Below are 16,322 nucleotides of genomic sequence, written 5' to 3' on the forward strand. Positions count from 1 at the left end.
ACATGGTTCTGTGCAGGCAAAGACTGAGAATATACCCAGCATGAGTAGAGACTTTTTGAGCTAAAGAATGTTGAACTTACTTGGGGGCCAACATTTTGGGTAATCAACAGTCATGTGCACCTGTGACCTGCTTAAGCCTGCGCCCACATCTTTACCGGAGTCCCACAAGAGAGCAGAGAGGGAATGGAAACGGGTACCAAAAGAATGACATGCCAATGAGATACAGTTTGGAGGGGGTGGAGGGGTCATACAACCAGAAGGTATATCAGCCTTCTGGAATGTGTAGTATTTTGTAACGCTGTGTGATTAAAAGTAACTTATTTTGATTAAAAGATTACCACTGGGGTGGGCAACTGTTGGTGTCTGTTGGTTTACTGTTGAGTTCTGAACTCCTAGTTAGTTACTGTCCCTCATCTCAAGCCATGCAACAGCTCGCCCTCGGTTCCCCAAGTCGAGTGCAGGAAAGGGTTGTACTTGACACAGTTTGCATAGCTATGTGTTTTAAAGTTATCTTCAATGTTGTTACCCATTCCATTAACATACGACTGACCTCACCTCCACTATTCAACTGCTTCTCCTAAAGTATAAGCTCTAAAGCTAGTACCCTTCTCTTTTGGGAACAGCCCATGGATCAGCTCCCAGGTGGATGTCTTCCTTCCCCTTTCCTTCTGTTAACTAAACCATGTGCTTCTTTCTCAACTGGGTCTGTGGCTAGCCCCCAGGCAAAAGAATAACATGAATCAAGGAATCAAACACCACCAACTCCTCTGCTGTATGCTTTGGTTTGACCCACCCTCTTTACCCCCCTAAAGGTGACTAAATGTCCTTTAGTATGAACTTCACCTATCTTGGGGTTGTACCTCCCATCCTCTACTCCCAGCATTGCAGGTGAATTCCCTTCTATTCCTTTCTTGTTCTTGCTCTACCTTCTGCAACCCCTCCCTACAGTCCTTAGGCACTAACATCCTCAAACTTGCAGGCTTGGGTGACCCATAATCTGTTTTGTCAGACGCACTACTTAAAGCAGAAACGAATCCCCACTAACCACCACAAAGCAAGTCTCAACTGTACTGAGCAGAAACACTAAATTAGGTATCAGCCTGCAGTTTCTGGGCTCTCTGTATGCTTAGCCAACAATTCATGACCATCCATATCCCTGTAGCTCTTCAATACACAGCTATCACTCCACACCATCAAGCAATCCAACTTATCTGTACAGGTGAATCACACATTTTGGGTGACAATGATTAATATAGACTGTAGATACCAGCGAGCAATCAATTTGTTGTATGAGCTTTTGTTTGCTGAGGTAATTTCAGTGCATAAACTGAGCTGGTACACAGTCCCGTAAATAGTATTCAATGTGAATCCGTAAATATTATTAAATAAATTTCAAGACCAGTCAAATAAAAAAAATAGAAAGTGTTATGAAGACTAAGTATGATGCGAATAGCCAACAGATATTTTGATAAGGAAAAGTCATGCAGAAAGATAATCAAAGGCAGATATTCAATAGTAGAAACTATGCATAAAGCATCCCACAAAACCAATTACAATAAAACACGATGCATCTTGAAACATACCTCTTTTGGAGAGGAGAGCACAGAGACTGCTGTCTGCACTGGTGGTTTGGTAACAGACAAAGGACTTGTGAAGGCAGAGTCACGGCTGGAGAAAAGTGAAGATTGTTTCAATTCCCTTCCATTGGATTTCCAGGGACCTGCCTGATAGACAAACAAAAAAAGTAACTGTGGGTGGACCTTCAACGAATCCCTGACTGGTCCAAAAATACAGTCATCAGGTCTTGACGGTGAAAGTGCTTCTTCGCTGATCAGTGTTGTTGTGCAGATGGAGAAGTGGGAGAAAATAAATCGCTTGGGCCATACTGGACTAGCAAACACTACACTGCCATAATGGCAGAACGTGCAGTATATCAGACAATAACAATGATTGCAGGAGGCTCGTACTATATGGATGAAGGATGTGCACACACATCGATGAATAAATGTGTGATGTGTTGATGGATGAAAGGGAAATGAGTGCATTGATAAGTGAATACATATTCCATCCATACTTAAGTAGCAACCTCCATACCTCTTTGTACACCCACTCATCATTCTATCAAACTGAGCACTTGAACATGTGTAACCCCACACTAAACAGATAAGCATCCACTTATCCACCTACACTAAAGCATTTACTCACGCATGCAACCATGATCATTTCACCATTCTTGTATTCGCCAGACCAGTGTGCATGCGTACCCGTATGACTGCTGTTTAAGTATCGTTGCATCTGTGATGACTACTTGTGACACTGTTGCTAGTCTGCAAACAGATCTTGAATGGCTGCTAGTGGATGTATTATTGTGTCCAAGCTAGCTTGCATGAAGAAACATGCTTTTAGGCATGGCCACTTGAATTATGCGGCAGGAGAGTGCCAAATTATGAGGCAGTGTTAAGTCAATCATGCAACAATAAAAGGCAAATTATGGTGCATAATGCAGCACATTTTGTGATAGTATAATTTCATTATTTTGTCACTTTTAGGTCGAGCAGGCAATCGCTTGCGACCTATTGTAAATATTCAGTGGGCTTTTAACCACACCTACCTCACGCCCATCACTAATTCGTTTGTGAGATTGCCTTACAAAAATCCATTGAAGTTATTGGTAAGTGCTTTAGCTTTACCTGCCGTTTCGTTACAGCCTTGCAAACTGACCGTTGGATTATTGCACGATAACCAATACTTTTTACTGTGAGCGAACTACTTTTTTCTTGTCTCTCTCCTTTGCGCTCATGGCAGCCATGACACTTTGAATCAGCTTGCACTGCCGTCCCCCAGAATTCCCCCCCCCCCCCGGACAGTCCTGAAGTTTCCTGTTTGTGTCTTCCTGACCTCACCAACCCTCCCACGTCACTGCTTGCTATCTATACCCACTCTCTTTAAATGCAACTTGTTTCCATACTCATAGGTCACTGTAGACCTATTATCACTCTCTTAAGTGTTTTTCTTCATTAACTAATAGCAGCACCTAGTCCCATTGAACCTCTCCCTCGTTCGAGATTAACGACTGACAATTTTACTCTGAGCCATTCCCGGTGAAGAGGCTACAATTTTCAATTATGGAGGATATGTGAGCAGAATGAGTGTTACGAATATAGACTGCTCTTAGTTAAGTACACTCCGACAAACAACATTTCAGATCATGCTACGTCGCTTTGCAACGAATCAGACGACACGCCCTTCTCTTCCCTGTGCTCAGCAAATGAAAGGCACTGATCCTGCAGTGGCACCTCCTGGGACTCATCGTTCAGCCCTTTCCATTTCCTTTCAGTAGCTTTGATGGCCAGGGATGCAATTCCGGCACTCTTTGTCCAACGTCATTGTTGTCATGAAGTTCCTGTAGGCTCACATTCACAGCCAGTGATGGGGTCATCGTTCGTAGGCTCCATCAGGTCAGCCTTTTCACCAAACCACTGTGTATTGTGTTCCGTTTTTAACGTTCAATTCTTTCTTTTCCCGTGCACCTCACATATCTCTCTCACGATCTTCATAGGGACCCGGTCTCATAAGCCTTCGTCATTCTTTCCAGAGGCCACCCACCTACCCACAGTCTCCCTGTGCATCTTAGTGACTTTTTGTATCCTGACAAAGGAGGAGAGCTTATCCTTGAACCCAGTTCCCAGTTAATTTGCGAGCAAGGAGTCATGACCCCCACTCCCCACAGACTGTTACGTAGTGTCTGCTGTAGTGCAGGTAGTGATGAGTGACACCTCTTTGTAACCTGCCACCATTGCCTCTGTGTGCCTTCTGGTCTCGTTAGCCATTTCACACAGTATCTCTTTTGAACGCCCTTGCATGGCGGGCACTGCACATCCTTCATGTGCCCCGCCTCATTTGAATTAAACTTCTACTTTATTCAGGCCATTGTGTTATTTCACAACCACTACGACACTTTCCACCGCTTGTCCCTTTGGATGCTTTATTGTCTTATCGCACATGCTTATTTGTTCTGATCACCAAATAAAACCTTTTTTCCCCACAAACAGTTTCCGTTGTGTTGTTCCTCACCTATAATTAAAGCATAGTCATAGGTTGATTAGGTGGCTAAAGATACTATTTCATGGTGGTCTCATCTGGTACGGCAGAGAATTCTGGGCAGTGATGTAAACAATCATGACTCCGTTTCAGGGAAAAAGCAGATCAACTTGTGGAAGTCAAACAGAATTACAAAGTAGGCGGCGGACAAAGATACAGGTCAAACTACATTTGTGTTTTTGGTTTGGTCCCAGTGGTAATTCCTCATTTTAAGTGCTCCAGACAGTGCTGCTAGCCACTTCTCTGGTCCCATCAGTAACTCCCCCATTCTAAATCCTCTAGGAAGTTCTGCAGCTGCGTCTCTGATCACAGACGAAAATGAAAATGTCACTTACCCAGTGTACATCTGTTCGTGGCATTAGTCGCTGCAGATTCACATGTTGTGCATAGCCCGCCATCTGGTGTTGGGTCGGAGTGTTACAAGTTGTTTTTCTTCGAAGAAGTCTTTCGAGTCACGAGACCGAGGGACTCCTCCTCCTTTGCTTCCATTGCGCATGGGCGTCGACTCCATCTTCGATTGTTTTCCCCGCAGAGGGTGAGGTAGGAGTTGTGTGTGTTAGTAATAGTGCCCATGCAATGGAGTGAATAAGTATGTACCAATTAAGGTTTAAGTAATATATTTACAAAATGTACAAAGTTGAAGATAACTTCCAAACGGCTACAGGCTCCCGGGGAGGCGGGTGGGCACATGTGAATCTGCAGCGACTAATGCCACGAACAGATGTACACTGGGTAAGTGACATTTTCAGTTCGATGGCATGTGTAGCTGCAGATACACATGTTGTGCATAGACTAGTAAGCAGTTATCTCCCCAAAAGCGGTGGCTCAGCCTTTAGGAGTGGAAGTAGTCTGAAATAGAGTTCTTAGTACGGCTTGACCTACTGTGGCTTGTTGTGCGGATAGCACGTCCACACAGTAGTGCTTAGTAAATGTGTGAGGCGTAGACCATGTGGCTGCCTTACATATCTCGTGCATTGGAATATTCCCTAGGAAGGCCATGCTAGCGCCTTTCTTTCGGGTTGAGTGTGCCCTTGGTGTAATGGGCAGCTCCCTTTTGGCTTTAAGGTAGCAGATTTGGATGCATTTAACTATCCATCTGGCTATACCCTGTTTTGATATTGGGTTTCCTGTATGAGGTTTTTGGAATGCAATAAACAGTTGTTTTGTTTTTCTGATTTGTTTTGTTCTGTCAATGTAGTACATTAGTGCTCTTCTGATGTCTAATGTATGTAGTGCCCTTTCAGCTACCGAGTCTGGCTGTGGGAAGAACACTGGTATTTCTACCGTTTGATTTAAGTGGACCGGTGAAATAACCTTTGGTAGAAATTTAGGATTGGTTCTTAGGACTACCTTATTTTTGTGTATTTGGATATAAGGTTCTTGTATTGTAAACGCCTAAATTTCACTTACTCTTCTTAGAGATGTGATGGCGATGAGAAATGCAACTTTCCAGGTTAGGAATTGTATTTCGCAAGAATGCATGGGTTCAAAAGGTGGACCCATGAGTCTCGTTAAGACGATGTTGAGGTTCCATGAAGGAACGGGTGGTGTCCTTGGTGGTATAATTCTTTTGAGGCCTTCCATAAACACTTTAATGACAGGCATCCTAAATAGTGAAGTTGAATGGGTAATCTGCAGGTATGCAGATATTGCTGCGAGGTGTATTTTAATGGAAGAGAAGGCCAGGTTTGATTTTTGTAAGTGTAGTAAGTAACCCACTACATCCTTTGGAGATGCGTGTAATGGTTGAATTTGATTATTATGGCAGTAGCAAACAAACCTTTTCCATTTGCTTGCATAGCAGTGTCTAGTGGATGGTCTTCTAGCTTGCTTTATGACTTCCATACATTCTTGGGTGAGGTTTAAGTGTCCGAATTCTAGGATTTCAGGAGCCAGATTGCTAGATTCAGCGATGCTGGGTTTGGATGCCTGATCTGTTGTTTGTGTTGTGTTAACAGATCTGGCCTGTTGGGTAACTTGACGTGGGGTACTACTGATAGGTCTAGCAGTGTTGTGTACCATGGTTGCCTCGCCCATGTTGGTGCTATCAGTATGAGTTTGTTTTGACTCAATTTGTTTACTAGATATGGAAGGAGAGGGAGAGGGGGAAAAGCGTACGCAAATATCCCTGACCAGTTCATCCATAGGGCATTGCCTTGGGACTGCCTGTGTGGGTATCTGGATGCGCAGTTTTGGCATTCTCCTTTGTTGCAAATAAGTCTATTTGAGGTGTTCCCCAAATTTTGAAGTAAGTGTTTAGAATTTGGGGGTGAATTTCCCATTCGTGGACCTGTTGGTGATCTCGAGAGAGATTGTCTGCAAGTTGATTCTGGATCCCTGGAATAAACTGTGCTATTAGGCGAATGTGGTTGTGAATTGCCCATTGCCATATTTTTTGTGCCAGGAGGCACAGCTGTGTTGTGTGTCCCCCCCCCTGTTTGTTTAGATAATACATTGTTGTCATGTTGTCTGTTTTGACAAGAATGTACTTGTGGGTTATGATGGGTTGGAATGCTTTTAACGCTAGGAAAACTGCTAGCAGTTCGAGGTGATTTATATGCAGCTTTGTTTGATGTACGTCCCATTGTCCTTGGATGCTGTGTTGATTGAGGTGTGCTCCCCACCCTGTCATGGAAGCATCTGTTATCACGTATTGTGGCACTGGGTCTTGGAAGGCCGCCCTTTGTTTAAATTTATACTGTTCCACCATAGAAGCGAGATGTATGTTTGGCGGTCTATCAACACCAGATCTAGAAGGTGACCCTGTGCTTATGACCATTGTGATGCTAGGCACTGTTGTAAGGGCCTCATGTGCAGTCTTGCATTCGGGACAATGGCTATGCATGAGGACATCATGCCTAGGAGTTGTAATACCATCTTTGCCTGTATTATTTGTGTTGGATACATGGTTTGTATAACTTTTTGGAAATTTTGAACCCTTTGTGGACTTGGAGTGGCTATTCCCCTTGTTGTGTCTATTGTTGCTCCTAGGTATTGCTGTACTTTGCACGGCAGAATGCGTGATTTCGCATAGTTGACGGAGAAACCGAGTTTGTAGAGGGTTTGTATGACCTGATCTGTGTGGTGTGAACACTTTGTCAGTGAGTTGGTCTTGATTAGCCAATCGTCTAGATACGGGAATACGTGTATTTGCTGCCTTCTGATGTGTGCAGCTACTACTGCTAGGCATTTTGTAAAGACTCTTGGTGCGGTTGTTATACCGAACGGCAATACTTTGAATTGGTAATGTATTCCTTTGAATACGAACCTTAGGTATTTCCTGTGCGAGGGATGTACCGGTATGTGGAAATATGCGTCTTTGAGATCTAAGGTTGTCATGTAGTCTTGTTGCTTTAGCAATGGTAACACTTCTTGTAGCGTGACCATGTGAAAGTGTTCTGATTTGATGTAGGTGTTTAGTGTTCTGAGATCTAGGATTGGTCTCAGTGTTTTGTCCTTTTTGGTATTAGAAAGTACAGTGAGTAAACTCCGGTGTTTATTTGTGTACCTGGTACCAGTTCTATTACGTTCTTTTGCAGTAATGCTTGAACTTCTATTTCCAGAAGGTCTGAATGCTGTTTTGATATATTCTGTGTTTTCGGTGGTATATTTGGAGGGATTTGGAGAAATTCTATGCAATAACCATGTTGGATAATTGCTAAGACCCAAGTGTCTGTTATTTCCTCCCAAGATTGGTAATACTGACTTATTCTTCCCCCCACTGGTGTTGTGTGGAGGGGATGATTGACCTGTGAGTCACTGTTTGGTTGCAGGTGTTTTTGGGCTTTGAAATTTTCCCCTGTTTCTAGGGAATTGTCCTCCTCTGTACTGGCCCCGAAAGCCTCCCCTTTGGTACTGTCCCTGGTAGGTAGACGGTGTTGAATGTGAGGTACTGGCTTGTGTGGCCTGACCCCGAAACCCCCCTCTGAAGGTTGTTTTGCGGAAGGTGCCGAAAGTGCCTCTGCCCTGCGGGGAATAGAGTGCGCCCATGGCCTTGGCAGTGTCAGTGTCCTTTTTTAGCTTCTCAATTGCCGTGTCCACTTCAGGTCCGAACAATTGTTGCTCATTGAATGGCATATTGAGCACCGCTTGCTGTATCTCTGGTTTAAAGCCAGATGTGCGTAACCACGCGTGCCTTCTTATGGTTACTGCTGTGTTAATTGTTCTTGCAGCTGTGTCAGCTGCATCCATAGAGGAGCGTATTTGGTTATTGGAGATGTTTTGTCCCTCCTCAACCACCTGTTTCGCCCTTTTTTGTAAATCCTTGGGTAGATGCTCGATGAGGTGCTGCATCTCGTCCCAATGGGCTCCATCATATCGTGCTAGGAGCGCTTGAGAGTTAGCGATGCGCCACTGGTTTGCAGCTTGTACTGCGACCCTTTTTCCGGCTGCGTCAAACTTGCGGCTTTCTTTATCCGGAGGTGGTGCATCGCCTGACGTGTGAGAGTTGGCTCTCTTGCGAGCTGCCCCTACTACAACCGAATCTGGTGGGAGTTGTGAGGTGATGAAAGCAGGGTCTGTGGGCGATGCTTTGTATTTCTTTTCCACCCTTGGTGTTATTGCTCTACTCTTGACAGGCTCTTTGAAGATTTGCTTTGCGTGCCTTAGCATTCCTGGGAGCATAGGCAGGCTCTGGTAGGTGCTATGGGTGGAGGAGAGGGTGTTGAAAAGGAAGTCATCCTCGACAGGTTCCGAGTGTAGCGACACGTTATGGAACTCTGCTGCCCTAGCTACCACCTGTGAATACGCTGTGCTGTCCTCTGGTGGTGAGGGCTTGGTAGGATACGCCTCCGGACTGTTGTCTGACACTGGGGCGTCGTATAGGTCCCAAGCGTCCTGGTCATCTTGGCTCATGGTGGTGTGAGCCGGTGAGTGTGACGGAGTCTGTGCCGGTGATATGTAAGTTACAGGTGGAGGAGAGGGTGGCGGAGTTACCTTCTTCACCACTTTTGTTTGTGGTGCTTGTTCCTGTATTTGGAACTCAAGTCTCCTTTTTCTCCTAATAGGGGGAAGGGTGCTGATCTTCCCTGTTCCACTCTGTATAAAGATCCGCTTTTGAGTGTGGTCTACTTCAGTGGACTGTAACTCTTCCTCGAATCTATGTTTGCGCAATTGAGAGGACAGTGATTGCTCCTCTGAATATGAGCTGGTTGTTGGCTCGGTTGCCGGTCGTTTCGGCACCGAAACTATGTCCTTACTCGTTTTCGGCTCCGAGGCGACTTCTCTTTTTTTGGAGTCGAAACTTCTCGGCGTCGATCCTCCTCGGTGCCGCTGTCTCTGCGTAGAGCAGCTTCGGCTCCGATGTCTCAGCGTCAATCTTTGTCGGCAGCACTTTCTCGGTCCCGAGATTGCTGCGTGCCTGTGTCTCAACCCGAGTCGGACGATCTCGGCACTAGTTCGGCCTTTTTCGGTGCCGATGGGCGGTCACTGACTTTATGGGTTGAGCCATGGCCTGTTGGCAGTGGCGTCCCCTGGGCCTTGTCTGTTTTCTTGTGTGCTGGCTTCGACGTCTTACTCACTGTTTCGTGGACGTCGAATTCCTCAGAGTCCGATTCATGGATAGAGAAGGCTTCCTCTTCTTCTCCTTGTTCCTCGAACTCTCGGTGTCCTGTCGGCGTGGACGCCATCTGTAATCTTCTGGCTCGCCGGTCACGGAGCGTTTTTCGGGATCGAAACGCACAACAGGCCTCACAAGTTTCTTCCTTGTGCTCGGGCGACAGGCACAGGTTACAGACCAAATGTTGGTCTGTATATGGGTATTTGTTGTGGCATTTAGGGCAGAATCGGAACGGGGTCCGTTCCATCAGCCTCGATGTTACACGCGGTCAGGCCGACCATGCCCCGACGGGGGATCGAAATTACCCCGAAGGGCTACCGGAGCTCTTCACGATTCGATGTCGATTCTATCTAATCCGATCCCGAACGCAACAATACCGACGTAATTTTCCGAATTTCTAACTATCTTTCCGTTCCGAACCCGGACAGAAAAGGAACACGTCCGAACCCGATGGCGGAAAAAAAACAATCGAAGATGGAGTCGACGCCCATGCGCAATGGAAGCAAAGGAGGAGGAGTCCCTCGGTCTCGTGACTCGAAAGACTTCTTCGAAGAAAAACAACTTGTAACACTCCGACCCAACACCAGATGGCGGGCTATGCACAACATGTGTATCTGCAGCTACACATGCCATCGAACACCTAATTCTTAGTCACCTAGGCAGTGCTGCAGCTGCTTGTCTTGTCCTGTCCGAAACTCTTCCGTTCTAAGTCCTCTAGGCCGTGCTGCAGCTGTGTTTGTTCCCAGTGGTAATTTCCCAATGTTTGTCCTCTAGACAGTGCAGCAGCTGTGTCTTTGTTCATATATCCACCACACTCCAAAACATAGGTAAAAAACACTGTCATTTACAACGCCAATTGCTCTAACTCTCACAACTGCAAGAGCTATTGCATTGCAAATGCTTGTTAAACTTGAACACAGTCTGGGCATTGGTTGCACCTTATTACTATCATTTTAATACCCAAATATTGTAACAGACAGGTGACCTGTTCAGCTCTGCAAAGGGTATGCCAAAGCACAGCAACACGTCTCTACTTTTGGTAAATTTTTAACTGTTTGAGTTAGAAACAAAATGCTTTTTATTAAAATCGGCAGAGTTTGAGGCAGATGATGTGTTATGTGGCAAATAGGGCAGACCTATAATGATGAGAAAATGGCAGTGGCCACACAATTGCATAATTCCAGTGGCCCTGTTTATAGGTCCATTCTTCTGCATGCATTAATGTCTATGCATGGTTTATCTGCCAGCTGTTGGTGGAGGTAAGCCTTTGCCTCCCCACACAGGACAGTACCCCCGAGGACAGAGTCTCTTGCAGCTGCCAAGGCTTGTTGGCATCTCTTCCAAGGGATCTTCAGACGACGTGTAGCTCCAGCCCACAGCACTCCATCCTGCAAAGCAGCCTTCTGCGTGGTTCTCCTGTGGCGTGGCATCCACTTTTGTAGTGTTGCATGAAGTTCTGTGACTTGTGTCCCCATCCAGTGGGACACCTATTGTGCTGCCTCTGCTTCTGTGGACTCTCTGCAAAGCTAAGGGTCCCCTGTGACTATATGGTTTGTGCTCCCCTAGGTTTACTCTTGGTTACTATTTGCCCTGTTTTCTAACCTCTTCTATGCCTATTTCTGATTGCTAGTGTATATATTTATTCTATTACTTACCTCCTAAGGGTGTGTCAACTGTCTAGTAATTTGAGGTGATTTATTCCTTTATTTTTGTACAAATGAGTGTCTTCTTTCATGTGTGAGTGATGTGTGACTACAGTGGTCTGGCATGAGCTTTGCACATCTCCTAGATAAGCCTTGGCTGCTCATCCACAGCTACCTGTAGAGACCCTGGCTTCTAGACAGTGCCTACACTTCACTAAGAGGGGATACCAGGATCTGGAATAAGTACTATAGGTACCCACCACACACCAGGCCAGCTTCCTACACCTGCCATTGCAGCCTACATGAAAAGGTGCATGCACCCTTTCACTACAGGTCACTAAGTCACCCCTATGGTAGGTCCTCCTAGCCCAAAGGAGAGAGTGCAGGGACCTGTGTGTGAGGGCACCCCTTCTCAGTCTGTGCATCCTTCTGAGGACAGGCCTTCAGCCTGCACAGGAAGTAAGATGGAATCTCCCCTGGAGTGAAGGAGTTACTCCCCTGCATCCACAGGCAACAACCACAACGACTGGCTGCTTGGATCCCTTCTTCTGCAACTCTTGCCTTTGCCAAGGCTTGTTGGTGGTTTTTCCACACCACTGACAGACTGCAACTCTTCTTCCGACGTGGGACATCAACTGCATCACTTCTGGAACTGATCCTCTGCTCCTGTGCTGCATAGCCGGCTCCTTGTCCTTACTGACCTTTTCCTGCACCTCCAGAAGGGTGGGTAGTGACTCCTGCCCCAACACCACACTCCAAATGGAAGTGAACTTGGTCCCCTTCATTTGCAGGTCCTCTTCTGCTTCTTCCAGTCTTGCTTGGGTAGTAAACAGTCCTTTTACCAAGATTCTCTGTGGGTTTGGGAAAAACCAGGTACTAACCTCTTCTCTCCAGGTCGCGGAGGAGCACTAGGATGCTTACCTTTTGAGGTTCCTAGGTCCCCCAGCTCCCCTCTACAGGTCCCACTTACAGGGGGGGGTCGAGATAAGTTTCACATTCCATTTATTTTAGTATATGGTTTGGTCTCCCGCTAGGGTCTCTATTGTTTACTGTTATTTCACAATTTTCTATTGCTTTGTATACCCATTCCCGATTATTAAAGTGTATACAATAGTGTTTTTACTCACCTGCTAGTAGAGTATGGTCTATATAGTATTTTATTATCTGTGTCACTTAAATTAAGTACCTATATTTTTGTAACACTGTGTGGTTCTTTCATGTGTGTAAGTGCTGTGTGGTACTTCATAAGCTTTGCATGTCTCCTAGATAAGTCTTGGCTGCTCATTCACAGCTACCGCTAGAGAACCTGGCTTCCTAGACACCGACTACACCTCACTAATAGAGGATACCTGGACCTGGTATAGGGTGATACACCATAGGTGCTCACCACACACCAGGCCAGCTTCCTACAACTTACCTTCGGGATCTTTATTTGGTTCTGACTTTCTTGATGTGCGCTCCTTTCAAGTCCATCCACAATTGTCCCCTCAATGCTTCTCACACTGAAAACAGCCTTCCTTGTGGCAATTCCGCCTGCCCGCAGAGTGAGTGAGCTGCAGGCTTTATCATCTAAGCTGCCCTACCTTTCTTCATAGCCTGACAAAGTGGTGCTTCGCACAAGGGCCTCTTTTCTGCCAAAAGTGGTCACCGTTTTTCCATGTAGGCCAATCTCTCACTCTGCCTATTTTATACACAGCCTTACATCTGTCTAAGGAAGAGGAGAGACTCCACCACTTGGACCCAAAAAAGAGCACTGGCGTTCTACCTTGATCGTACCCTTGAGTTCCAGGGTGGGCAACCAACGCTTTGTGGGTGCCAAGAAAGGTCAGTGGTGCAGAAGTGAACCATCTCTTCTTGGGTTGTGCTCTGCATCAAGATCTGCTATGCACTGACCAAATGCAACCTCCTGAAGGTTTGCATGCTCATTCCACTAGAGCTAAAGCTGCGCCCACTGCATTAGCATGCAGAGTTCTGGTCCTGGACATCTGCCACACAGCAACATAGGCATCTCTGCACACATTTACCAAACATTACTACCTGGACAATTAGGTCCGTAGGGATGGGCACTTTGCCCACTTGGTCCTGGAGGACTTTCTAATTTGAAATTGGTTTGCCGACCTTCCTCTGGGGATGATATTACTTGGGTATCTATTCATAGGTAACAAATCTGCACCTAGAAGTCTCCATCAGTTGGACAAATTACTTACCTTCAGTAACGCCATATCTTGTAGACTGTATCTAGCTGCAGGTTCCGTACTGCTCCACCGGTCTTCCCTGCTCTACAAATTGATTTCTAGGGGAAGGGACTTACTTTCCAGGACCCAAGTTTTGACACTTCAGTGGTCAGTATTCTTCATAATTCCTCACTTTTGGTGTGGAAAGTTGTGAAAAGAAAATGGCGTTGGCGCATCTGCGTGGCACCTAAATAGGAACCACAAAGTCGATTCTGGCGCACACGACGCCGAACACCATTAACCCCATTTACCAGCACACAGGGGTCTGCTCACAAAAATTCTCTGGATCCATTCTGAAGCCTGTGGAGCATTCATAGGTAAGGAATCTGAGCTAGAATTCTCTATCCAATGCACTGACCAGCAGCGAGGCACTCCTTTTAGTCCAGACAAGATTGGAGTTCTAGGTGCCTTGTTTATGTTCAGAACGTGTCCTCGGGGTAGACGCAGTGAGGAGCCAACTGGCTACTAAATCCCCCTCCCTCCTGATGACCGCTTCCTGGGAAGTGTGGCATCTGGCTACCTTAAGGGGCACCATTCTGCCCACACCCAAGATGGCAGAACCCCTCTCTCAGATTCAGGAACTCCTTAGCTCAACCCAGGTATGTTATTGAGGGGACTACACACTCCTGGAAAATGGTTTGACAACAGGTTTCCCCTCTCCTTCCTGGGTGCCACCTAGTCTGCCTAAACAATGGGACTGCACCTGTCCCAAGTGTTCCCCATTTGTTCTTCAAAAGCAGCTGCAGTTTAGAAACTCACCTTTTGTGTCCATTCTGCATCCATGTGGATTGCTGCAAGAGGAAGATAACACCACTTTTCAGTTCTGGCCTCTACTGTGTCTTTTCCTGGGAGTCATTAGCACATCTCCCTAGAAGCTTTGTGCCCTTTCTCAGGTTCAGGGTCCTTGTGTAACCGTTAAGGGAACAGGATATCGAAGGCAACAAAGTGTCAAAGTTGCACACTGTAACTTGTTAAATCATGTTGACTTCAGAATCAAGTTGGGCTTGACGTAACATTTGATACCTTGGTGTATCAACTTTGGTTGCATATTTCGGGAGTCAGCACAGCTGAGGAATTCATGTGTAACCTTGCATTCGATGAAGCAGCCAAGTCTTTCCACAGTAAAAAAAAAAAAAAAAAATGAGTTAAGCGTCTTTACCGTCCGAACCTGGACAAATACATTTTTGGCCCATAAAATATGCTGCACCCTGCCTTAAGGCTTGGTAGGACTGCCACAGGGGTGACATTGTAGGGGGAAGTTTAGCATGGCAGAGGGGATATCTGTTTAAAAGACGTGTCAGTTGCAGACAACTGCAGTTAGTCAGCCACCACTGCAGGACTTTTGCAGTTTCTGCTGGTATCTTGACCAGTTTGGAGAGATTCCCCAGATGTTCTTTCCCTTGGCCCCCTTAACAGCAGGATGCAGAAGCCCAAGACACCCAGCAGCCTCACAGTCGGTCTCACCGAAATCCAGAACAAAGGCAGAATCATCGGAACTATAGCCTGAATATCGCTACTCTGGGAGACAGGTGCGGAATTGTACTGTGTCCAGAACAGCTGTAATGAAAGCCAGCGTCTGAGAAGGAGACAGATGTGACTTAGGCATGTTTATAGTGAAGCCAAGCAAATGCAGGAGAGCTCCGCCATAGACTGGATGTGGGTGATTACCACATGGGACAGGCCCTCTTTGACGATGCAGTCGTAGAGGTCTGCCCTTCGCAGATGGGCTGGAACCACCATCACTTTCACGAACCCCCGTGGGGGGCTGGTAAAGCCCAAAGGGAGCACAGTAAATTGAAAGTGCTCGTGGCCCACCATGAGCAGCAGGTAACACCTGTGGGCTCGGCAGGATGGGTATATGAAAAATGTGTCCATGCAAGTCCAGCGCTACCATCCAGTCTCCAGGATACACCGGATCTGAGCCAACGTGAGTAATCTGAATTCTTCCTTTTTCAGGAAGGAGTTCAGAGGATGTAGGTCCAGTATAAGGTGGAAAACTCCGTCTTGCTTTAGCACCAGCAGTAGCAGGAATAGCATCCAAGGACCTAATTATAACGTTGGCACCCTCACAATAGCTCTTTTGGCTATTAGAGCCTGTTCTTCCTGAAGCAACAGGGAGAGTTGGCCCTCCATCAACCAATATGAAGATGGTAGCACGGGTGGTGGGTTTTCTGAGAATGGAAGGACATAGCCCCACTGAACAATTTGGAGCACCTAGTTGACTGAGGTTATAGACTATCAGGACAGGTGGAGCTGGATCCTCCTGCCAACAAGTTGCCTGTGTTGGTGAGAGGGCATATTAAATTGATTTGGAGACAGTAACTGCCGGGTAGATGGTAGACTGGGCAGATCTCTGGCCTGGTGTACCACAAGGCTTGTGGGAGCCACGTCCACTAAAGGACAGGAGAATCTTCCGACTGTAGTAGCTGGTAGGAAATGGACAAGGCCAGCAGCACTTATAGTTCTAGAAGGGATGGAAGGCGGGATGGAAGGCAGAATGGGGCTGGGGTGGGGCAGTGGAGAATCCCAACAACTGGGCAATGGACCATCTTTCCTTAAAACTTTCAAACCCTGAATCTGCCTTCTTGCCAAATAAGTGTGTGCCATTAAAGCACATCTGGAAGGGATGACTGGACATCCCCCAAAAAAGCAGGGGACCACAGCAGACATGGCGTCTAAGCGCCAACAATTAAGCAATCCTCTAGATAATTAGTCGGTTGTGTCCAGTCTGCAACGTATCATGAACTTTGATGCATCCCTGCCATCGGCAATAGCCTCGAACAGGAT

General features: G+C 46.3%; 1 protein-coding gene across 2 annotated transcripts in view; it reads right to left on the reverse strand.

The window, feature by feature from the left end:
• Positions 1-16,322, reverse strand: part of GPBP1L1 (GC-rich promoter binding protein 1 like 1) — a 261,647-nt gene that overhangs the window by 107,048 nt on the left and 138,277 nt on the right. For both annotated transcript variants that reach the window (XM_069232849.1, XM_069232850.1), the window contains exon 8: positions 1,584-1,724. In XM_069232849.1, the coding sequence (XP_069088950.1) occupies positions 1,584-1,724 (141 nt within the window). The remainder of the gene's footprint in view (positions 1-1,583; positions 1,725-16,322) is intronic.

This window comes from Pleurodeles waltl, chromosome 4_2 (genome assembly GCF_031143425.1).
Source record: "Pleurodeles waltl isolate 20211129_DDA chromosome 4_2, aPleWal1.hap1.20221129, whole genome shotgun sequence".
Taxonomy (NCBI): domain Eukaryota; kingdom Metazoa; phylum Chordata; class Amphibia; order Caudata; family Salamandridae; genus Pleurodeles; species Pleurodeles waltl.